This window comes from Rhinolophus ferrumequinum, chromosome 9 (assembly GCF_004115265.2).
Source record: "Rhinolophus ferrumequinum isolate MPI-CBG mRhiFer1 chromosome 9, mRhiFer1_v1.p, whole genome shotgun sequence".
NCBI lineage: Eukaryota > Metazoa > Chordata > Mammalia > Chiroptera > Rhinolophidae > Rhinolophus > Rhinolophus ferrumequinum.
The window spans coordinates 90,880,702-90,905,996 of NC_046292.1; the positions used below are offsets into that span (position 1 = coordinate 90,880,702).

Consider the following 25,295-nt stretch of genomic DNA (forward strand, 5'->3'; position numbering starts at 1 on the left):
GGAAGCATTTCCAGTGACGCCACATCAAACTGGAGTTTCGCATTTGGTTATAGACAATTGAAACCCCAGGCCTTTGTCACAAGAACTGTGATTAGAGTAGTTCTTCAATGTGTACTCATATCACTTATTTTAAAATATCTGACTACTTTTAGTTTTGATTTTGTTTTTCCATTATAAGCCTGTTAGGATACTAAGTTACGAAAATGTGAAAACATACATTCAACACCTTTATACTCTTTCTAGGAGGATGCTGGGCCTAGAATTAGTAATTTACATAATTTGGAAACAGTTCAACTTAATTTAAATCCAGGCAGGATGGTGGAGAATACTGGTCTACAGATTCCTGCCTCAATCTCCCTGCCAAGTAAACCTACTTTTAGAAAAAGTAAACGAGGTTAAGAATGACTTGCTCTTTTGTGAAGCCATGCTGGCTTCTTATGCTCACCTTTTTATTTTGTAAGTATTAACAACACTTGGAGGTGTTAGCCAATGCAATCAAAAAAGACAAAAGAGAGGCATGAAAATTGGAGGAAGAAGTACAACCATTTCTATTCGTCATGATATAATATAGCTGTAGGACTCAAAAGAATCAATGGAAAATAAAACTAAAACAAACAGTGAGAAAATTCAGTAAGGCACCAGGCTATAAAGGTGACACATAAAAACAATTTTCTCACAAACAAAAGTTAGAAAATATAATGGAAGAAAGGTGTTTACCTATAATATTAACGGAAAGATAAAATAACTAGGAATAAACTAAACATGAAATGTGTAAATCTTATATGAAGAAAACTTTAATAAAACATTTCTGAAAAAGAAAAAAATATTTGAGCAAATAGAAAGATCCAGCATGTTCTTAGATAGGACAACTACATCAATATACAAATGTTAATTAACTACAAGATAAATTCAATGTGATCTGAAGAGGAAAAGAATATGCCACCCCAAAATGTGCCACTTTGGCATGTGGATTATTTTGAGCTGAAGGCAATGGAGACCTAGAAAATTTGGGGAAAACTTTACCTCTCCCTTAAGTGCCTAAAAAAATTTAAATAGAAGGTCTGGCCTACAAGCTAGCAATTACCAGAGGTAACTTTTTAATTCAATTTAATTTTATTATTAATTTCAGGTGTAGAAAACAACATAATGATTAGGCATTTATACTTCTCACAAAGTGATAACCCCCCAAGTCTACTACCCCTCTGACACCATACATAGCTATTAAAATACCACTATATTCCCTATGCTGTATTTTACATCCTGTGACTATTTATTGCTAGATGGGCGGGGGGATGAGAGATGGGTGAGAAGGTGAAGGGATTGGGAAGTACAAATGGGTAGTCAGTCACAAAATAGTCACGGGGATGTGAAACACAGTATGGGGAATATAATCAATAACGTTATAAAGACTACGTAGGGTGTCAGATGGGCACTGAACTTATGGGGGATCACTTCATAGATTATATCAATGCCTAACCACTGTGCTGTACACCTGAAACTAATATAAAATATTGACTGTCAGAGGTAACTTTTTCATCCAAAGACTTACTTGCTTGGCATGGTCAACATCGGATTACACACATCTGCTCTTTTCTGCCCTCCTCCCCCTGGAAGCCCCAGGCCTCTATAATTCACTTAGCTAGGGATGGCAATAAGCCTTAATTGCCGGAGCGCCTAAGGGCAGGTTCTTTGGTTTAACAGGAGAAAACCAAATTTAATTTCGAACTACAGGCGCTCCAAAGATAAGAGACTAAAAGGCAAGTCAAGATTTCTTATGTGTTTGTGTAATTTGTTAGTACCCTGGAGTCTAATTCACACGGTCCAGAAGAGCACTGGAGTCTTTTAACACACAAGAGGATCGCGTATGCTTTGTTCATTTTAAATTTCTGTTCTGCACTGTCCAACTTAAGCCCATGTGCCAGGAGCCCGCAATTTTCTGGTCACTGAGGGCATAATTAACAGTTTCCACAAAGCCACAGTAACACACTGGTGGGGCTGAGCACTCTCGCCTCCTGATGGAAAATATCAGGCGGGTCAGGCCCTGGGTTGATTCGCCTCCCCGGTGGCCCAGTGGACAAAGTGACGGCAACTAGCAGCAGAAAGGACTCACGTCCCTCCGTCATCGGGAGCCGGTCCGGATCCGGCGGATCGGCCCGGCTCCTGGGCTGCGGTTGAAGTGTACCCGGCCACCTCCCCAACCCGCCCTCCTCTCTGTGCCTGACCGCGAAGGGCGGCTCCGGCTCCGGCTCCCGCAAAGGGCGGAGCGCCAGCTCGCTTCCCGGGATTCGGTCCGCCTTCCGGCACCGCCTGTATTTGAGCCTGGAATCTGCTCGGGTCTCCGCTTATTCCAGCAGCATCGCCGATAGTCTGCGGTGAGTGTCTGGGGTGGGATCCTCCGAGGCCAGGCAAGCGCCGGAGGCGGGGAGGGGCGGCCGGGCCGCGCGGGGCCGTCCTGGGATGGGGGATTCGGGGGGAGCCTTACGGCTCGGGTTACCTTTACGAGCCCAGCGGCAGCAGCGGACGGTGACGCCACTAGTGAGCTGTGCATGGCAGCCACTGGCCTGGCCCGTGACGCCGAGGATCGTTAGGACCCGAGAGGCACAGCCCTGAGCCCGCAGGAGAGGCGGCCAGAGGGAATGGGGGCGGCGCCGAGCATCCCTGGCTGCTGCGCAGGACCCCTGGGGCCCAGGTGACTCCTGCTTACCCCTGGGTCACTGGTGACGCCCGCCGGTTCCTCGACCACAGGTGACCCCGGCCACCCCGCGGCCCCCAAGCTGCGGGCGCGCGCAGCGACGAGCAGATCGTTAAACGGGGTAGTGGCGGCGGAGGGGGAGAGGAGGGGAACTGGAAGCCTGAGAGAAGCCAAGGGGTCTGTGCCAAAGGCTGCTGGTTCCAGGCTCGCTGGAGCCTGGTCTTCCTGCCCACTGAGTGTGTCTTGAGCTCAGGAGCTTGGCAAGTTCTGCCGCACTTTCGAGGTCGCTCAGGCCTGTGAAGATAAAAGTGAGAACTATTCCACATCTTGTTACTTGTCTGTTCTGTTTTGTTTTTAAATTAAACTCACTGCAGGCAAAATATTACAAGATTTGGTGTCCTCAGGGCTAAGAGGACGTGGAGAAAAAAAAATTTTAATCATACTTGGGGTTGTGGTGCTAGAAGAAATTGGCATTTAAGTTAGTCACTTTCCTTCTTCCTCCGCCCCCAAGGCTCAGTTTTGGAAATGAGAAGTATCAAAAATTAATAATTCAAATGCCACCAGGAACACTCAGATTCTCTGGGGAAGCTGGGTCAGTGCTGGGACTTTGCTTCCTGGGCCTTGTTGTTGGGCTTCCTGCTTCCTCCACAGTGTGGTTCAGGATTGATATGGTGACATAAGGGTGTGAAAAGTAACCTTTGGCTTACGATCCTGCAGGGTTGTATCCTTGGGGCTAAGTAATGTGCACTGTGAGTAACATGAATGACTGCTGTTATCAGTATTACAATGGGGTGTGTTCCAGTATTTCATGACTATTGAGTAATTATGCCAACACAAAAAGTGCAATTTGAGCCCTATTTGGGGCCATGTAAACTAAGTATTTAAAATTATATGAGGCCAATTCCAATCCAAGGCATTTTACTACAATTCAGTTTCTTAGAGTTAACTCCAACCATTAACAGTAAAGAGAAATTTGAATGAATGAATCACTGTTCTTTTTATGTTTGTACTAAAAATACAATATATCACACCAAACATATTCTGTAGGATCCCGAGAAGACCGCACACCTTGTATTTCCAAGTTTGCTGAATGTGACATAAGGCCTAGACATCAGAAGAAAGGAAATAATGTATAAGTCTACGCACCATTTATTGAATACCTACTGTGCGCTAGGCATTGGTTTATCTAATGCTCACATTAATCTATGAAGTGGGAGGAATCATCCTCTGTTTACATATTAGATAACTAATGTTCAGAGAAGTACACACACACACACAGCCCCAGGAAACAAACTAGGAGCCCAAGTCTCCATTTAACCAATCTTTAAACGGCGGAATTTTGTGGGAAATTAAGGCATCTTTAATCCAAGAAGGCCAGAGGCACAATTAAATAGTGACACCTTAAAAAAGATGATTAAGACTTAATCAGTCGAATAAAAGCAATTATGAACATTAACTGTTCAAAGTTACTGGTGGTGCTATAGGGAAAAACGTGCTATACAGAAAAAAATGGTGCTAGGATAGATTTGTTAGACTTGAGATTTTATATATATATATATATAATTGGTCATTAATAAAACCTTAATACCCAGTTTTTATGCTTGTGAATAAATATATATATTTTTAATGGTTCTTTATGTGAGACCCAAGACTCATCATCGGGCAGTTGAGGTTTATATGCCATTCAGGACAAAGGAGAGGGAGGCAGGGGTCTGGAATTTCAAAGGGAAAGCAGGCAATTTAAAAGTAGGTGAGAAAGAGTAAACTTCTGGAAAGCAAGTGTCTGGGTCACCCAGAAGCAGAGCGGGGAGTCCAACAAACAGGCTTTGCTAGATTTCTTCCTTCTGCCACTTTTAGTTCATATTATGATGCTGAGGTGATACTCCCTTCCTGTAAGTAGGTTTTTATGTCTGAATTCCTGTAGGCAGGTAAAGGGGGAGGGTCAATGGTTCTTTCTGAGTCTTTTGTTTCTTAATAACCAGCTTAAAATCAATATCCCCAAAGGTATATTTTGGGGTGGCAAAACTTGTGTCTCCTTCAACAGCATGGTATATTTAGGGGCTTGAAAGGAAACCTCAATCCAGCTTTGTCACTGGTGTGGCCCAACAACAACACCCAAACCCATATGCTTCTGGAGGGTTCAGATCTTGATGATTCATCTATGATTGCTATGTAAAAGTTTGGTTATTCCTGTTTCCTGGGTTAACACGCATAGTAGTTATACAAACTATCCTAAAAGCCTAAAAATTAAACTAAAAGACTTATTTGGTAGAACTCTGCGTTATAAAACCTAAAGGAAAACTCAAATAATACTTCATTTTAAGGAAAGACATCAAGTTACAAGAAACTGGAATTTGGTGTTTGGCTGAGGCCTTAGTAAAATCCCTATGAAGGGGGAATTGAAGCTCAAAACACCCCTAACTTACTCTGAATGTGCTTGGCTATCAAAGAATGGGTTCTGGGCTCCAGAAGCAGCTGGGGGTAGCACAGTGACCAGGAGCCTGGCAGCCTGTGTGGAGAAGAGGATGGTCCCTTAAGATTATTTTAGGCTAGAGAACCACTAAAATAGCATTGCTATCACCTTAGTGAAGGTATAAAAAGATATAACAAAGATAAAATGAATCAAACCCAAGGTATTAATACCTTCATACTGGATTTAAGTAGAAATAAGTTCTGTAACCATTGTACCGTTTTGTGTATTTTTAAACATGTTTGAAAGTCTTAGGTGATTCTGGCTTACTAGATTTCTAAGTCTTGATTTATTAGGTTTATAGATGTTTAAATGTTTACTAAGGTTTGGTTGTGAAATTCGTAAGTTTGCTTTAAAAGGTGTTTAAAGCATTAAACAATCTGATCTATTAAAATATGTAACCAATGCTTAAATATTTAAGAAAAAAATTCTTTGTTGTGTAAGCAGTATGCTTGTTTGAGAAAATGTTTTTTGTTTTTTCACCCGACTGACAATTAATTGACCATTAACTGAAAGATTTTAGTAGGGAATGGGCGGCACATGGGATCTCCTTGGCCAGTTGAACTTGCAACAAACCTAATATGCACAGGGCCCTAAACTGCTGTCCTTTTTCAATTCACCTAGGGCCTGAGGGGCTGAGTAACACCGCAGGCTTTCTATGTGGGCTGAACCATGTTGGGGCCAAAGCCAGAGGTGTCCCTGTCCTTAGCAAGAGAAGACCAGTGCAGTGTGTGTGTGTGTGTGTGTGTGTGTGTGTGTGTGTGTGTGTAAGGGTCCACAGACACTAGTCTGGGTCTTCACATTTGATTGTGTTAGGAACACTCAGGACTGTGTTTCTTGTATTGGGGTAGCTCCTCTTTGTCTAATTCTTAATTCAGAAGTTACCCTGTTTTACCAGTTTTTCTTCTTAAAATTGATAAGCAGGGCTGAATGACCCAAGCTGGTGGAGTAGATAAATGCTGTGCTTGCCTCATTCCATGAACACATCAGAATTATAATTAAATCGAACAGTCAATCTGGAGAACCATCTGAAGTCCAGCTGAACAGAAGTTTTATAACTAAGCATATAAAGAAGAAGCCATCTTGAGACTGGTCGAGGGGCAGAGATGCAAAATGGGCCACCCCAAACTTCTGTGTGGTGGATGAAATCTTAGCCACAGTGGAGCAAGAAACCCCAGCCTCACACCAGGCTCCCCAGCCAAGAGAACTGGTGCTGGGAAGATGAGCCCCCACAACATCCGGCTGTGAAAGACAGTGGGGATTCCAACCATCTGTGGGACCAAAGGCTATGGGAAACCCAAGACATCCTCTTAAAGGGCCTGTGCACAAACTCGCTCTCAGGCACTCACCCTGGGCTCTGGCGAAGGAATAGTGACTCAGGGTGTCAAAAGCATATGGGGAGCAGACTGAGGTGTGTCGCCTCGGGATGTGGCCGGAGGACAGTAAGCATTTTACCTCTGTGGAATCCTTCTGCTGTGCAGCCGGCAGGTGGGCATCATCTTGCTTATGTTGAGCTGAGCCCATCCCCACATGGCCAAATCTGAATCTGACTGGCCTGGTGAGCTCTGTAGCTCTACCCTGCTGACTCACTAAGACCCCGCCACACCCAACTCCATACCGTATGAATCGTTATTGGCAGCTGAACCTTACCGGAGCTGGCAGTCAACAACCAGCAGTAGGCAGAAGCAGGTTTTGGTCTGTCCTGGCTTTTTGCAGAACTACTCCAGGCCTGGCACTGGTGGCAGCCATCCTCATTTGGAAGCATGACCTCTTCCACATGCCTCCAGATCCAGCACAGGCAGCAGACAACTGTGGATCACTTTGTAGTTCCTACCAGGTAGTCCCTGACTGGTCACAGGCAGTGGCTGACCTGGGACTGCACTGAAGCCCCTCCCAAGAGGCCCCAGAATCAACATACATGGAGACTGGTTTCAGACCATAGCAGAGCACCTCCCAATTAGCCCCACAAGCAGCACACACAAAGGGCAGTTGCAATAGGCATTTGAACCCACTGGAGTGAATCCCACTCAGTGGGGCAAGCCACCCACTCCACCCCCCTCAGCACAGCAGCCCATAAGCCAAACCCCACAATCAGCCTGAGGGTCCGTCCCACACAGTGACATGTCAATAGCAATCAAGGCTCAACTATAACATGAGGGCACACATAACCCACACAAAAGACACTCCAGGAGCACCCAGCACAGGTGACCAGGGAAACTGTGCCACTGGGCCCCACAGGGCACTTACTACATAAGGCCACCTGGCAAGAGACATAGAAGATCTGTCTAATACATGGAAACAGGCAGCCAAAATGAGGAAACAAAGAAATATGTCCCAAATGAACAGGAGAAAACTCCAGAAAAAGAACTAAACGACATGGAGGCAAGCAACCTACCAGAGATAGAGTTCAAAACACTATTTATAAGGATACTGTTTATAAGGATACTCAAGGAACTTAGTGAGAACTTCAATAAAGAGATAGCAAGCATAAAAAAAATACATAGAAACCATAAAAAAGTACCAGTTAGAAGTGAAGAATACACTAACTGAAATGAAGAATGCACTAGAAGGAATCACCAGCGGATTAGATGAAGCAGAGGATCAAATCAGCGATTTGGAAGACAAGGTAGCAGAACACACCCAATTGGAACTGCAAAAGGAAGCACAGAGAGTCCCAAACAAGATGAACCCAAACAGGCCCACACCAAGACACATAGTTAAAATGGCAAAGGTTAAAGACAAAGATAGAATCCTAAAAGCCGCAAGAGAAAGGCAAATAGTAACTTATAAGGGAGCTCGCATAAGATTGTCAGTTGATTTCTCAACAGAAACTTTGCAGGCCAGAAGGGATTGGCAGGAAATATTCAAAGTGATGAAAAGAAGGACCTACAACCAAGACTACTCTACCCAGCAAAGCTATCATTTAGAAGCAAAGGACAGATAAAGAGCTTCCCAGACAAGAAAAAGGTAAAGGAGTTCATCACCATCAAACCAGTGTTACAAGGAATGTTAGAGGTACTTCTTTAAAATGAAAAAAAAGGATAAAAATATGAATAATAAAATGCAATAACTACATATCTATCAATAATTACTTTCAATGTGAATGGATTAAATGCTTTGATCAAAAACATAGGGTGGCCTAATAGATAAGAAAACAAAACTCTTACATATGCTGCCTATAAGAGAGTCACTTCAGATTGAAAAGACACACACAGACTGGCAGTAAAGGTATTGAAAAAGATATTTCAAGAAAATGAAAATGGAAAAACACAAACCAAAAAAGCTGGGATAGTAGTACTTATACCAGACAAAATAGAGTTTAAAACAAAGGCTATAATGTGAGACAAAGGACCCCGTAATCCCACTTCTGGGTATTTATCTGAAGAAACCCAAAATGCTACTTCGAGGGGATGTGTGCATCTATATGTTCATTGCAGCATTATTCATATTGGCCAAAATATGGAGGCAACCTGAGTGTCTACCAATGGAAGAATGGATAAAGAGGAGGTGGTACATACATACAACGGAATATTGCTCGGCCATGGAAGGGAATGTGTTCTTGCCATCTGTGGTGTCATTAATGGACCTGGAGGGTGTTGTGCTCAGTGGAGTATGTCAGACAGAGAAAGACAGATGCAATGTGATTTCACTTATACTCATATGTGGAATCTAAAGAACAAAACAAACAAATAAAACAGAAACAAACTGATAGATACAAAGAACATTTTGATGGTTACCAGATGGAAATGGTGTTGAGGGGGTAGGTGAAAAACAGGAAGGGATTAAGAAGTACAAAATGGTTGTTACAAAGTAGTCATGTGGATGTAGGGTATAGCAAAAGGAATCTAATCAATAATCTTTTAATAACTATGTACTAGATTTATTGGGGTGATAGATGGGAAGGGGGTTGGGGGACAGGGTGAAAAAGGTGAAGGGGTTAAGAAGTACAAATTGGTAGTTACAAAATAGTCATGGGGATGTAAAGTAAAGCATAGGGAATATAGTCAATGATATGGTAATAACTATGTATAGTGCCAGGTGAGTACTGGACTAGTCAGGGGGATACTTCTGAAATTATACAAATGTCTATCCACTATGCTGTACACCTGAAGTTAATACAAAATAATATTGAATGTTAACTGTAATTGAAAAATTTAAAAAGGGGGGAGAAAGCTGAAGGGGAATAAGAGGTCCAGATTTTTTGTTTAACACTTGGATTTATTATTTCACTTCGGTGAACTTCAGGTTCCCTATTGTAAAATGAGAAGTTGATAATAAGTCTCTCTAAAGACCTGTTGTGCTTTAACCAGCTTGAAGACTCCTGTCTGTACCCAACCCAAGGCATCCCCGACTGCCTGAAGGGTTCCTGTTCCGGACCCCACCTGGCCCTCTGGGGCCTACATGGCCTGGGCCAATCACATGTGCAGCCCAATCCCTGACTTCTGAGGCCTGGGTCTGAGGGTGGACTTGTGCACATGCTCACTGCCCTGCAGCAGCCAAGTGCTTGTTGTCCAGAACAAGGGTAGGGGAGTCCTGGGGTGCATGACCTTAGATTTGGGGTTTGACACATGCATAGGTTTCCTAGGACAATCCAAGTTCAAGAGTGCTTGTTTGTAAGACTTTCATAGGTCTTTGTATGTGGTTTAATTTATCTTTTATCTTAAGGCTTTAGGCTATCCTAAAATGGACTCTTCTACATTATAAAAACATTCAATCATCTTTTCTTGTGTAACTTTGTGATTGTTGGATTTATCATTTAGAGTGATTTTTATGTTATAAAATAATACATATGAGTTCATACAACACACCAAGCAATACAGAAATGGAACCAAAAGCCGATAACTTCTTTCCTAATCCCACCCCCAGGAAGTAACTAGGGTAAGCAGGTGAGTGTGTATCCTTCTATATGTTCTGTGGGCTCACTGAGAAGTACACAGATAAAAGTCCTCCTGCTCTTCCCCGCTCCACGCACAAAACAGGATTATATTATAAACATCACTTTTTTTTAACTTAATATTAGAAAAACACAAAAAAATTTTGAAGCCCTCCCAAAAGAAATAGAGTTTTGTAGGTGTACTTGCTTGCTCATTGAACCAAAGTGTCAATGGTAACTGTTAATAACAGTGAAATGCTGACAACATGTGAGCCTATATTTATGTGACAGATTTTAAATCCATTGTTTCAGACTCGCCATCATGGATACTCTATCAGAAGCAAATGTCACCTTTGCCTTGGACCTGTTGAAAAAGCTGGGTGAGGACAACTCGAAAAATGTGTTTTTCTCACCCATGAGCATCTCCTCTGCCCTGGCCATGGTCTTCATGGGGGCAAAGGGAAACACCGCGGCCCAGATAGCCCAGGTATGTGCCTAAAGCCATTTCTGGGCACCAGTGATGCCAGTAATTTGTCAGTTGAGTTGGTCCTCCATGTTTAAAATCCCAAAGCACTTGGTCTTGACAGATAACTCTGCTAGTGTTGCATGGGTTGTGGGCATGTTAGCCCTGTGCAAGCACCTTAGGGTTTGTACGTCTGATCTGTTAGGGATGGAGTAGCACCCTCTAATCAGGAGAATGAGTCATTTCACCACTCTGTTAATGGCTTGGACACAAGTTTATGAGTAGATACAAAGGCACAAGGTCCAGGTTGACTTGGCGGTAGTCTTTAGGTATTGTCAACTGCTTTTCAATTGTTAGCAATTCTTATTTTAATTTTGTCATTTAACTTTTCAGTAGTGTTTCAGTTATTTATTGTTCAGTATATAACACCCCAAAATTTAGTGTGTAAGCTGAAGATTGACTCTGGGTGCATCAGGTGGTCTCTGCCCCATTTGGCCCTGCTGGGTCACTGGTGTAGGGCCTCAGGCCTCTTCCACGTAGGTGGCCTCCTCCACATGCTGCCTCGTCCTTTAGGTTTCCCACATGGTGTCTCTTTGGCAGGGTAGCCTGGGCTGCCTTACAGCGCAGTACCTACCTTCCAAGAGGACACGCTTGAATGTGCTTATCCAGCCTCTGCTTGTCACGCTTGCTAATGCCCTACCGGCTGAAGCCAAGCATGTAGCACAAGGGTGTGAGGATGGAAGGCATGGCTCATCAGGGACCCCACGGCTGCCCTCTGGCTCCTAATGGTTCACAGCTTTGCCATAGGAAAGGTACACCTACCCCTCCCAAGACCCCAGAGTGTCATTTCATCATGGGGCCAGACTCGGGCTTGAAGTCCAGAAGGGACAGGGCTACTGAGGCTCTCTGTGAGGTTCCTGGATGCAGAGCTTTGTGAACTTGAGACACAGTATTGCTCACATGTCCCTCCTCCAGCACTCAATGGTGACACCGGGAGGAATAACTGCAGTGGACACGCCCTTCAGAAATGGTGGGGGGAGGTATCTCAGTCTGTCGGAGCTGCTGTAACACAGTACCACACATTGAGTGGCCTAAACAACAGAAATTTATTTCCTCACAGTTCTGGAAGCTGGAGGTCTGAGATCAAGGTGTCGGCAGGTGTTCTTCTAAACAGTTATAGGATTTCTGTGTATCGACTTAAATTCATTTCATTGAACAAAAGCACATGCACAATACCTGTTTGAGGCAGGACTCTGTGCTGGGGAACAATGTCCTCAAGATGCTCAGAAGACCTTTACCTAGCCAAGAGGGTCTGTGAGGCACTTCCTTAATCTTTCTAAGGTTTTATCAAAGGGGATCTTGACCCTGCCCTTGAGGCCTGTGCCTTGGGTTTCACCATTGCCCTGAGGCCATTTCTTATTTGTATAATCATTTGCCAAGTAGAGGCTGGGAATAAGAAACATTTTTATACTTTACCCAGCAAGTCCTAGGCTGAAAATATTTCCTTTAAATTCTGCTTGAAAATGAAACAGTTCCTTCTTTAGCTTATCTTTCAGTTCCCATACTTTATCCTCGGCAGCTAAAAGAAACCACCGTCTTTTTCGATGTCTCCTTAACCATATCTGTGGTTCATTGGCAAAATTCCAAGCTTTCCCATCACTGCAGGTGACAGTCTCTCCAGTTCTTATGCCAGTACATGCCACGAGCTCCTTTCCTCTAGCCTCCAGCAGTAAGTTTTTCACTGTCTTTGCAGCCTCTACTCAGTCTCCTCAGTCCCTTTCTGTCCAGCCTCTGCCAGCTGCCTGGTCCAAAGTGCTGCATGTTACAGATTTTTATTATGGCAGAACTCCATGTCTAGATTGCTGCATGGGTCTTCTATGGTTGCAAAACAAGTCATCTCAAAACTTGGTGGCTGGAGATAACAATGATTATTTTTCAGATTTTGTGGTCTGAACCCATGGTGCCAGCTGAGATCACTCATGATCCAAGAGAGGCCTCTACCGCATGTCTGGGCCTTTGGTGCTGGCAATTGGCTGGGGCCCCATTCTATAATTATCTGTCCCGATGTGGTGGTGCTCTCTAGGGCTTTTACACGGCCTCCACAGGATAGCTTGGACTTCCTTCCACCATGGCTGCTGGGGCAAAAGAGAGCGATGTCGAGCTGCTAGTCCTTTGAAGGCCCATGCCTGGAACAGTGTCACATTTCCTTCATTTTGTTGGTCACGGGGCCAGGCTGGACCCTTGAATGGAGGCTGTACCTTTCGGTATCAGGACTGGCCTGTGTTTACAGAGATGGGAGACCTGATTGGCAGCCTAATTTTCAGGCAGACTAAAAGTAGGGAATACCCAGAACCTGGGCCTGCCAAGGGGTATTTCGTTGCCAGTGCTGGCAGGGCTCTGACTCCCTTCCAGAAAGCGTGTTGCAGGACGAGGGTGGTTTTCAAGATACTTTCTGTCTGTAATTGGATGAATCTTTTTTTAAGCTATAGTGAAGATCTGTACAGTTCTTAGGCTGAGTTTAGTGTTGTATCCATTTCCTGAAATCAGAGCATACTGAAATTGTGTATTTTCATTCTGTTTTTGACTTCAGGCACTTTCTTTAAGTAAAAGCAGCAGTGGAGGTGAAGATGTCCACCAGGGTTTCCAGTTGCTTCTCACCGAAGTTAACAGGACTGGTACGAAGTACTTGCTTAGAACTGCCAACAGGCTCTTCGGAGAAAAGTCTTATGATTTCAACTCAGTAAGTCATAATTGCTGTTTTTCACTAAGAAAGTAAAGGCAGTGAGGAACACAGGGCATGTGTAACAACGGAAAGTTGTAGGCTACAAACTCACACAGATAGGCATGAACTCAGGTCTACTAACCTCATGCACTTCCTTTAACTCTCTTTCAGTTTTGTCCTCTATAAAAATAGCCTTATAACAAATACTATCCAAACTTTTGTGAAGTGTAAGTGAATCGTTTAAAAAAAAACAAAAAACTTTGGAGCATAGCACAATACAAGATGAATTGGCAAAACAAAAGATCGAAATGAATATTTGTAATCATTGTTTTTTACACATTGGTAATTTTTTGTGCATTGTGAGACATATTCAACGTTTTACACATGTAAATATTTGATTGTTTTTTCCAATGCAGAATTTTTAAAAAGATTTATTTGTCTAAGTATATTGGTTCTCTTTATTTGCAATGCTTTCATGACTTTTTTCATTTTTCAAAAGCTACTCGATTAATATGTGAGTATATTCTTTTTAAGTAAAAATGCAAAAATAGCAGACAAAGCAAGAGTTCTTACAACCTCTTTTCCATACCCCATTGCTCCTTTTCCCAGTATAAGAGCTTTTATAGATTTGATATGTATCCCCCTGTACATATAGAAATTTGTTTTGTGGAGTCTTTTTCCTACATAACTTAATTTTACCATGTATATTCTTCTATAATTTGTTTCTTTTCACCTAATACTGTGACTTAAATTCTTTGCATCTCGGTATATGTAGAACTACGTCACTCTTTAACTGTTACCTGGTATCCTTTTTCTATATTTTAAAATTTTTTTTCCCCTTTTGCTATCTGGTATTCTTAAGTGTGGATGTACTATAACCATTCTTCCACTCATGGGCATTTAGGTTGTACCTAATCTGAGCCATACAGTCAGTGAACACTTTTGTACATTTAATACTCCAAGGTAGACTTGTAGAAGAGAAGAAGGGAGTGACATTTTGAAGTGAATATTGCGAAATTGCCGTCCAAAATACTGTAGCCGCACCAATGTGATTTTTTTTTTCCAACTTGCTATACTTATTTTTATCAGTCTTAGCTACTTCATAGGTTGTTACCATCTTTTTAAAAGCCTTAGATATGAAGAAAAACAAAACTTCCAATAAACACAAAGGGTCCCAAGATCACGTGTAATTACAAAAATAAATTAAGGGATACAGACAAATACACACAACCAAAAGAAGTCAAAATAATGACAAAAACATAAACATAAAGGGGGATAAGTAAAAATTGTAGTGATTTTAGAATGTGTTCAAGCATAAGTGAACTTAAAATAGACTGGTATAAACATAGCTTTGTATATATGAAGCACATTATAACCTCAAACCAAAAATCTATAAGAGATACATGAACAATAAAGAGATAGGAATCGAAACATAATATAGAAAGTCATCAACACAGAAGAGAAGGGAGAGGAGAATAAGAAAGGAACAGAGAAGAACTACAAAACAATCAGAAAGCAATAAAATGGCAATAACTACATATCTATGAATAATTACTTTAAATGTAAATGGACTAAATGCTCCAATCAAAAGACATAGGGTGGCTGAATACATAAAAAAACAAGACCCATATATATGCTGCCTATAAAAGACCCGCTTCAGATCAAAGGATACACACAGACTGAAACTAAGTGGATGGAAATAGATATTGCATGCAAATAGAAATGGAAAAAAAAAAGTTGGAGTAGCAATATTTATATCATACAAAATAGACTTCAAAACAAAGGCTGTGCCAAGAGACAAAGAAGGGCATTTCAAAATATAAAGGGATGAATCCAATAAGAGGGCATAACCCTTGTAAATGCGTATGCACCCAACATAGGAGCACCTAAATATGTAAAGCAAATATTGATGGACATAAAGAGAGAGAGATCAACAGTAATACAGTCATAGTAGGGGACTTTAACACCCCATTGACATCATGTTCATCAAGACAGAAAACCAACAAGGAAATAGTGGCCATAAATGACACACTAGGCCAGATGAACTTAATAGGTATCTTTAGAACGTGTCAGCCAAAAGCAGAGGAATATGCATTCTTTTCAAGTGCACATGAAACATTTTCCAGGATGGACCACATGTTAGACCACAAAACAAGTCTCAATAAATTTAAGAGCTTGAAATCATATCAAGCATCTTCTCCAACCACAGTGGTATAAAACTAGAAATCATTTATAAGAAGAAAACTGAAAAACACAAACACGTGGAAGATAAGTAACATGCTACTAAACATTGTATAGTTTAACAGTGAGATCAAGGAAGAAATCAAAATACCTTGAGACAATGAAAATGAAAATATGACCCCAAAATCAGTGGGACACAGCCAATTCAGTTCTAAAAGGGAAATTCATAGCATACAGTCCTAACTCAAGAAACAAGGAAAATCTCATAAACACTATGTCCTTACACCTAAAAGAACTAGTAATAGAAGAACAAAGCCCAAAGTGAGTCAAAGGAAGGAAATAATAAAGATGAGAATGGAAATAAATAAAATAGAGCCTAAAAAGAAAATAGAAAAGATCAATGAAACCAAGAGTTGGTTCTATGAAAACATTAATCATAATAATAATAATAATAATAATAATAATAATTGATAAACCATTAGCCAGACTCATTGTGAAAAAAAGAGAGAGGGCCCAGCCCAAGTAAACAAAATGATAAATGAACAATGAGACATGACAACTGACACCACAGAAATACAGAGCATTATAATAAAATACTAGGAACAATTATGTGCTAACAAATTGGACAATCTGGAAGGATTCAATAAATTCCTAGAAACAAAGTTGTACAATCTTTCAAGACTGAATCAGTAAGAAACAGAAGATCTGAACAGATTGATAACTATTAATGAAATCAAATCAGTAATCAAAAAACTCCCCAAAAAACAAAAGTTCTAGACCAAGTGGCTTCACAGGTGTGTTTTACCAGAAATTCAGAGAGGAATAAATACCTATCCTTCTGAAAGTATTAAAAAATAAATTGAAGAAGAGGGAAGGCTCCAAAACTCATATTATGAAGCCAGCATTACCCTGATACCAAAATCAGAAAAGACACTACAGAAAAAGAAAATTATAGGCCAATATCCCTGATGAATATAGATGCAAAAATCCTCAACAAAATATTAGCAACCTAAATTCAGCCATATATTAAGATGATCATACACCATGATCAGGTGGAATTTATTCCTGGCATGAAATGTTGTTTCAATATCGGCAAATCAATTAACATGATACACCACAAAAACAAAACGAAGGCTAAAAATCGTATGATCCTATCAATAGATACAGAAAAAGCATTTGACAAATGCTTTTATAATGAAGATGTATGATAAAAATTCTCAGCAAAGTGGGGATAGAGGAAACACACCTAACCATAATAAAGGCCATGTATGATAAACCCTCTAAGATTGGGAAAAAGACAAGGAGGCGTACTTTCAAAACTTTTATTCAACATAGTATTAGAAGTCCTAGTCAGAGCAATTAGGCAAGAAAAAGAAATAAGAGGAACCCAAACAGGAAAGGAAGCAAAACTGTCGCTGTTTGCAGATGATGTGATGTTATATATAGAAACCCTAAAGACTCCACCAAAAAACTGTTAGAACTAATACATGAATTCAATAAAGCTGGAGGATATAAAATAAATATGCAAAAATAAGTTGCATTTCTGTACACTAGTAGCAAACAACTGGAAAGAGAAATTAAGAAACAATTCCCTTTATAATTGCATCCAAAAGAATAAAATACCTAGGAATAAATTTAACCAAGGAGGTGAAAGACCTCTACCCTGATCACTATAAGAGACATCGATAAAAGAAATTGAAGAGGACACCAATAAATGGAAAGATATCACACTCTAATGGATTGGAAGAATTAATATTGTTAAAATGTCCATACTACCTAAAGCAATCTACAGATTCAGTGCAATCCACATCAAAATTCCAATGGCATTTTTCACAGAACTAGATCAAACAATTCTAAAATTTACATGGAACCACAAAAGACCACTAATACCCAAAGCAATCTTGAGAAAGAAGAACAAAGTTGGAGGTGTCACGCTCACTAACTGATATCAAACTATACTACAATAGTAATCAAAACAGCATGGTGCTGGCATAAAAACAGACACACAGATCCATGGAACAGAATAGAGAGCCCCAAAAGAAACCCATGCCCATATGGTCAACTTTTGACAAAGGAGACAACAATATACAATAGGGTAAAGACAGTCTCTTCTATAAATGGAGTTGGAAAAACTGCACAAATATATGCAAAAAATGAAACTAGATTATTTTCTTATACCATATACAAGAATAAACTCAAAATGGATTAAAGACTTAAATCCTGAAATATATGTAACTTTACTAACAATTGTCACCACAATAAACTTTAATTAAAGTTAAAAAAAAAAATTGCTAAGAAAAAAAAATCCAATTAAAAAATGAGGAGAGCAACCTGAATAGACATTTCTCCAAAGAGGACATACAGATAGCCAATAGACATGTGAATAGATGCTCTATGTCACTAATTGTCAGAGAAATGCAAAGAAAAAGCACAATGAGCTATCACCTCACGTCTGTCAGAAAAGCCATCATCAATAAATCAACAAACAAGTGTTGGTGAGGACGTGAAGAAAAGGGAACGCTTTGTGCTATTTGTGGGTTTGTAAATTGGTGCAGCCACTATGAAAAACAGTATGGAGGGACCTCAAAAAATTAAAAATAGAACTACCTTGTGACCCAGCAATTCCACTTCTGCATATTTATCTGATGAAATTCAGAACACTAATTTGAAAAGATGTATGCACCCCTCTGTTCATTGCAGCACTATTTACAATAGCCAAATTATGGAAGTAAGCTAAGTTTCCACTGACAGCTGAATGGATAAAGAAGAGGTGGTACATATATTCAATGGAATATTACTTGGTCATGAAAAAGACCAATATCTTACCATTGTGGCAACATGTTTGAACCTAGAGGGTATTGTGCTAAATGAAATAAGTCCGACAGTATGACAAACCATGATTTCACTTATATATGAAATCTGAAAAACAAAATATATGAACAAACAAAACAGGAACAAACTCATAGATACAGAGAACAACGTGATGGTTGCCAGATGCGGGGGTTAGAGTGAAAAAGGTGAAGGGATTAAGAAGTACAAATTGGCAGTTGCAAAATAGTCACAGGGGTGTAAAATACAGCATAGGAAGTATAGTTAATAATATTGTATTAACTATAGTGCCAAGTGGGTACTAGACTAGTCAGGGGATCACTGTCTAATCAGGATGTTGTACACTTGAACCTAATATAATATTAACTGAATATTAACTGTAATTGAAAAATTAAAAACAAAACAGTTGTGAAATTGGCAAAGCATGAACTATGCAAATATTAAATGAAATGATATAATGAGATCACCTAGTGCAGTGTCTGCAACATACTGAGAATTCAAATGTCTCATAAAACAGTACTAATGGTAATTCATCTGGTACCCAAAGTAACCCTCTGAGGTATAGCTCCTGCTGTATCCTCATTTGCAGGGGAGAACAATGAAGCTTAGACTAAACAACTTTTTTAAGATCACACATCTAGTAAGTCACAGGACTTGTGTTCTTAGCCACTGGGCCGCATTGCTTCTCTTCTGCTATACTGAAGGAGAAATGTGAAATCCTGTAATATAAAAACAATTCTGAAAGGGGAATTAAGTATTTAGCTGTAAGCTGTTCAGAAGAAAGGTTGGGACACCATTCCACAGTACACTGTCATCAAATTAGTTTAGTGCTTTTGTTTTCCATCACATTTTTTACTTTTATATGGCATAATGTAGGTGTTCATTAGTATTATCATGTCACAGACTATATTAACAAAATATAGTTTACATTGTTTTGCGAGTTGCTCATAGTCTAGAATAAATGGTAGCCACTAGACACATTGTTGCTATTTAAATTTCGGAGTAGTTAAAGTGAAATCAAATTAAGCGTTCAGTCCCTTGGCAGACAAGCCATATTCCAACAGCTCAGTGGTCCCCTGTGGCTTAGATTTAGAACATTTCCATCATCACACAAGTTGTGCTGGGAGTTGTGTATGACTTTCCCCAGATTACATGGCACAGCAGGCCCTGGTTATGAAACATAGAGGGAGCTGAGGCCTTGCTGTGGGTAGGATGTCACGTAGCATTCCACCCAGACGCAGTGGCTTGTTGGGAGTGACACACTCTGTAGTTGCTGCATCGAAGTGTCTTTGTACTTACCTCACTGATGCACAGCTACTCCCTTAGAAGATCTAGTGGTTCATGATGTTGATTTGATATTTGGACCACTGTTTTTCTTAGTTTATAAGCTAAGATCAAATGTAGCTAAAAATTGAGAAATTGGATGTTAGTTAATTCCTCATCTTTGTACATTACATATATGAATCATAAAATTATCTATTATATATTCTGATTTGGCACAGTGAAGAAGTAAGCTGTTGGTGTTGCTTGTTTTTGTAGCCTTGCAGTGATATCTCTCTGTTTCTCCTAGTCTTTCAAAGATTTCTGCCGCAAATTCTACCAAGCAGAGATGGAAGAGCTTGACTTTTTCAAAGCTACAGAGGAGGCCAGAAAACACATAAACACCTGGGTGGCTAACAAGACAGAAGGTGAAAAGTACATTGTTATTCTATTCTAGTAGTATTTTAATCAATCTTATTGCCCGGTCCTTCACAACATCAAATGTAAAACAGGAATGATGTTTTTCTCTAAATAACTGTAAACTTTTAAAATCCACTTCTGAAATATTGTCAATGTATGAATATTTTCTCTAGCGTTTTCCTGTTCTTAGCAGTGTATCTGTGATGTCTCTAAATATTCTGTACAGAACAATCCACGTTAAGTTTTGTTGTTGTTAATGTAGTCTTTTCTTTTCACAAATAGTGTAAAGAAAAATTCGGATACAGATCTCAAGCTGTGTCCCCGTCCAGCATTGCTCTGGGCCCAGAGTCCCATGCACGACTGCAAGACACGTAGTGATTCCCTCATTTCCCTGTGAATCTTAAAGTGTTCTTTACACTTGCTACAAATTCTCACCTCTCTTTAGGCACCAAGCATTTCTTTCTGTCTCACTTGTTATGAATTCATCCTGCACAGGTTACTTTGTTTATTTTACATGTTTTATTCAAATGATGGTATTTTTCTTACCAGAACTTTGAAAGGTTTTGTTGCTGTGTTGCTGCTATTGTTTTAAGGACCAATATCCCTTTACAAATTTATAGTTGGGGGGCAGTGAACTCCTTTATCTGTATACTTGACTACCCAAGGAGATGGACTAATGTGAATATTATCCTCGAAGCATGCATCGGGAAACTCCTAGCTTACTGGTTCTTTAATCCTTCTTTTCAGGTAAAATTACTGAGTTGCTGTCTCCAAATTCAGTGAGTCCACAGACTCCTCTTGTTCTGGTGAATGCCATCTACTTCAAGGGAAACTGGGATAAACAGTTTAACAAACAGCAGACCCATGAAAGACCATTTAAAGTCAGCAAGGTGAGTCTTTTGAATAACAAAAGAAACCATTAGAAAGTCTCATTGTTCACAATGGTTTTTAAAACTTGTGAGAAGCCTCACCTCAAGTAATTTGGGCTTTATATGGCATTAGGCAGCCTGCAAGCCTGGGGGCCTTTCTCCCCATTTCTTTTTTCTATGTCACGAAAGGTTGGCTAGTAACCCTAGGCTTCTGGTCTGCCTTCCCATGTCATCTGCCATATTCTTTCCAGGTGTTCCTTCTGTATCACAATCTGGTGGTGTACCTCTCAATTGTTGAGATAAAGTTCTAACTCCAAAATATGGTTGGTGTCTGAGGCTCTTTGTAGACCTGGATCCTACCCATTTCTCTACCTTCATTCCCACCAGTATTTCTATACTCCTTCCTTTCCAGCAGTTAGTTCCTGGAAACCTTGCCTGATGGTCCTCCTGCCTAGTCCAGTTTCTGTACCCCTCCTCTAAGCTGTCACAGCGCCCCCTGACTTCCTCATGGTGGCACTGCAGTGATTGAATGACTTTTCTCTGCTGAATGCCATCTGAGGGCAGAGGGCTGTCTTACAAGAGCCTGCCACATAGTTGGTGCTCAATAAATATTGAACGAATGAATGAGCTGCAGTCTTCTTTTGATAATACGGATAATACGAGGTGTGATTAAAAAAACATGGTGAATATTTAAATTTTTTAAAATTTATTACGTTAAAAGACACATTGCCATTCATCCCCATCAAAATTTTGTCCCATGGGATAAGTGTGTTCGCAGTAAGGGGGAGTATTTTGAGGGTGATGAATGGCAATGTGACTTACTGTAATAAATTGTTTTAATGTAAACATTCACCGTATTTTTTTGATCATACGTCATATAAACAAATTTTTGTTTGAAAACAAGAGAACAAAAGCACATACATATAGGATAGACACTGAGTTGAGTTACCTATGGCTTTGGAGATGTTATTTGCTGACGGCCCTGTGTCTTTCTCTCACTGACTCCAGTGCACTTTCTATTTTATTAGTCTTTAATTGTAGAGATTTTTGCACATACACCAAAGTAGACAGAGTAGGTTTATTGTAGCTTATTCTTGATCATTGACCATAAGTTAAATCTTCCAGGTGGATTGAGCCTGAACCTTTAGTTTCTCAAGAAATACATTTTCTCCCAAGCTTTATTCTGAAACAAACTGCCTTATTTTCCCCTGGCAAAATTGGTTCTCTCCTTGAAATTAATCTTTAACGAGATGGATGTTAGGACTTCATTCAAGTGTAAGTAACAGAACCCCCGATTCACTGTAGTTTAACTCATAGACGTTCAGTCCCCTACCAGGAGGCCCAGAGGAAGGCCGAGAGTGGGGTGATGGTCTCAGAAACTGGCTCTGTGTCTTCCTGCTCTGCCATCCTTAGCGTGTGGTCTTGCTCGTGGTCACAGTGATTGCACCACAGTCCAGGCAGGATGAAGGGGGAAGGACGGGGTGAGTGCAGAAGCCCTCTCCTTCGCTGCTTCTGCCTTCTTCAGAAAGAGAAACCTTTCTTCGGTATCTCTTAGGCCACAACTAGTCCATGTGGCTTCTGCTAGCTCCAAGGAGGTGAGGACTTCTATCTTACAGGTTAGGTATTCTATGTTGCTTTCTTATCTTCACAGCAGGGAAAGGGGCTGCAGTGGGAATTGAGCACACTAGCCTATGGGGCTGAGAGACCGAAAGTAAACAGATTTTGAGTTGATACAAATTTTCCTTTTAATTCCTTTATGTCTAAATAAGATGTACCCTATCTACATAATTGTATATTTAGTTACTGAGATTGGATCCTTTTATTTTATAAGATTGGAGGCTTTGGGCGCTGAGGGTTGGAGGAAGAAATTGTCTAACGCAGGGGTCTGCAGGCCGAAGCCACCTATTTTTTAAATAGAGTTTTATTGGAACACAGCCATGCTTGTTTGGTTACGTATTTCGTGCTATAACAGCAAAGTTAAGTAGCTGTGACAGAAAATGTATGGCCCACAGAGCTGAAAATCTTTATTATCTGGTCCATTATGGAAAAAGTGTGTTGTTAACTAGCCGAGGAAGTGAAGGAGCCGCCTGAGGCCTGTTCACACAAGCCTCAGCAAGGCTCAGACAAAAAAGCTGAAACAGAAATGTCTTTGGTTTCTTCCATTTACTAGAGAGTAATGTGCTATGACATACCAGAGAACTGGAGGCTGTAGTGTACCTCCCACAATGCCTGTAGTGTACCTCCCTTCTACTGAAGCCTGGGCTTCAGTAAAGACACAGTAGCTGCGAGTCTTACACAGGACGCAGGAGCCTAGGAAGACGTTGGGTAGGATGTGGTCATTGTCCCTGGGTTTTCTTTACTGTCTGACTGAGGATGCAGTGGTGAGAAGTGCATTTTTCTCCTAGTAAGATGTTGTTCATTTTGCCTGGTCCTTTCGGTGTTCCTGTCCTTTAGTTGTTTATCTGTCAGCAAATGTTGGCTGAGAGCCAGGCATCATGCTAGGTCCTATTACAGTGTGTGCAAAACCGGTGAAACCCGCCTCCTGGCACGAAGCTTCCATTCTTCTGGGGGAGAGACAGTATGTGTAAATAAGAAAATAGGAGTGTAAGATAGTGGTAGTCCTTGAGAGACAGACAGAGAGAAAGGCACAGGCCATTGTATTTGGCCTTCACTGAGCAAAGACTGGAACGAGGCAGGGGGGTGTGCTCTCAGATTCTGGGGACGAGCTTACTGGACTTGGTTTGCCCACAGAACTACCAAAGGGTCCCTGTCGCTCTAGCAGATGGGCAAAGGGAGATGGGAGCAGAGGGCATGGGGGACAAGCTCTTGTCACCATTACAGGTTGCTTTAAGGACTTCAGCTTTCACTCCCTTGGAGTGGAGGGGGAGCCATAGAAAGGTGTTCAGCCAAAGAGTGACGTGATCTGACTTAAACGATTTGATTTCCTGAATCCGTCTGGCTACCAGACTAGGGGGAAGGGCAGGATTAGGGAGTCACTTAAGAGGTCATCCTAGTGACCAGAGCTAGACTGATAGCAGCGGAGGTGGAATGAACAAATTGAATTTTTGTCATATTTTGAAAGTAGAGCCAAAATGATTTGCTAATGAGTCAGATGTGGGGTGTGAAAGACAAGTCAAGGATACTCCAGGGTTTTTGACAATGGGACGAATGGCATTGCCATCAACTGAGATGGGAAAATTGTAAATGGAGCAGACTTGGAAGGGGATGTGAAGAGCCCAGTGTGACATGTGACATTGGAGGTTTCTTTTATGCCCAAACGCAGGTGTTAAGTAGGCAGTATAATACACGAGTCTGGAGTACAGGGGACTAGTTCGGGCTAGAAATAGAAATTTGGGAATTCTACTTAAAGTCACAATGAAGACAAGCCAGCAAAAGAGGGGGCAGATGTGGTGTTCAGAAGTCAAGAAAGTATTTCTAGGGGCCCAGAGTGACCAGCTCTGATTTGTCTTGTTTCAGCTTAATGTTTACCCTTTTCCTTTATAGGATGAGAAGAAACCTGTGCAAATGATGTTTCAGAAATCCACCTTTCTTACGACCTACATAGGAGAAGCATTCTCCAAACTCCTGGTGCTTCCTTATGTCGGCAAAGAGCTCAACATGATCATCATTCTTCCAGATGAAGACGTGGATTTGGAAAAGGTAATGAGTGCTGAGCAGTAATCACGCTGTGAGGGCCAGAGAATCACGTTTGAGTGTCTGCTTAGCTGTTCTCCGCATTTCCCGGTGGGTATGCCTAAAACTAGCATAACTTCCCTTACTGCCAGCATAGAGCATTCACACCATAGGGCATGGTCCTATCTGGCAGCACTATTCTAAGTCATAAAATCTTCAACTCTCCTCTTCTAGGTGGAAAAAGCACTTACTTATGAGAAATTCATAGAGTGGACAAATCCAGACATGATGGATGAAGAGGAGGTGGAAGTGTTCCTCCCTAGATTTAAGCTGGAGGAGAATTATGACATGAAGGATGTCCTTTGTTCTCTGGGCATGACCGATGCCTTTGAGATGGGCAAGGCGGACTTTTCTGGAATGTCGTCGCGGAGAGACCTGTATCTGTCCAAGGCTGTGCACAAGTCCTTTGTGGAGGTCAACGAGGAGGGCACGGAGGCCGCAGCTGCCACTGCCGCCGTCATGATGCTTCGATGTGCAAGGCTGACGCCCAGGTTCTGTGCTGACCACCCCTTCCTTTTCTTTATCCAGCACAGCAAAACCAACAGTATTCTGTTCTGTGGCCGATTCTCCTCGCCGTAAAGAGATGGTCAGCACAGCACAGAGCCCTTCTCCTGTCTCCTGCTGCCCCACTTTTCCTCTGACACTTCACAATGTGCCTGCAATCCAAAGTGACCTTTGGTAGCAATCCAAAAATAAAGGGCCTAATTTTGAAATCCCGTGTTCAGAGTTCCTGTGTATTTGTGTGTTCACATATCAGATGTTTGCTAGGATCTGAAATTGCCATTCAGGAGGGTCTGTGGTCACACTGACAAGGGCAGCACTG

The 25,295-nt window shown here is 41.1% G+C and overlaps 1 protein-coding gene across 1 annotated transcript; it reads left to right on the top strand.

Annotated features, from left to right (window-relative positions):
* Nucleotides 1-2,337: 2,337 nt before the first annotated feature.
* On the top strand, nt 2,338-25,185 carry SERPINB6 (serpin family B member 6). Its single transcript, XM_033113540.1, has 7 exons — nt 2,338-2,372; nt 10,348-10,522; nt 13,089-13,238; nt 19,801-19,918; nt 20,658-20,800; nt 24,284-24,439; nt 24,647-25,185. Exons 2-7 carry the CDS (start codon nt 10,358-10,360, stop codon nt 25,049-25,051), a joined length of 1,137 nt encoding a protein of 378 aa, XP_032969431.1. The 5' UTR covers nt 2,338-2,372; nt 10,348-10,357; the 3' UTR covers nt 25,052-25,185.
* Nucleotides 25,186-25,295: the final 110 nt, after the last annotated feature.

What these genes read in the sequence shown, in the direction of transcription:
- SERPINB6 (XM_033113540.1), top strand. Translation starts at nt 10,358, where the DNA reads ATGGATACTCTATCAGAAGCAAATGTCACCTTTGCCTTGGACCTGTTG. An exon ending in CCGCGGCCCAGATAGCCCAG is followed by an intron (nt 10,523 to 13,088) that starts GTATGTGCCTAA and finishes TTTTGACTTCAG; the next exon opens with GCACTTTCTTTAAGTAAAAG. An exon ending in AAGACGTGGATTTGGAAAAG is followed by an intron (nt 24,440 to 24,646) that starts GTAATGAGTGCT and finishes CTCCTCTTCTAG; the next exon opens with GTGGAAAAAGCACTTACTTA.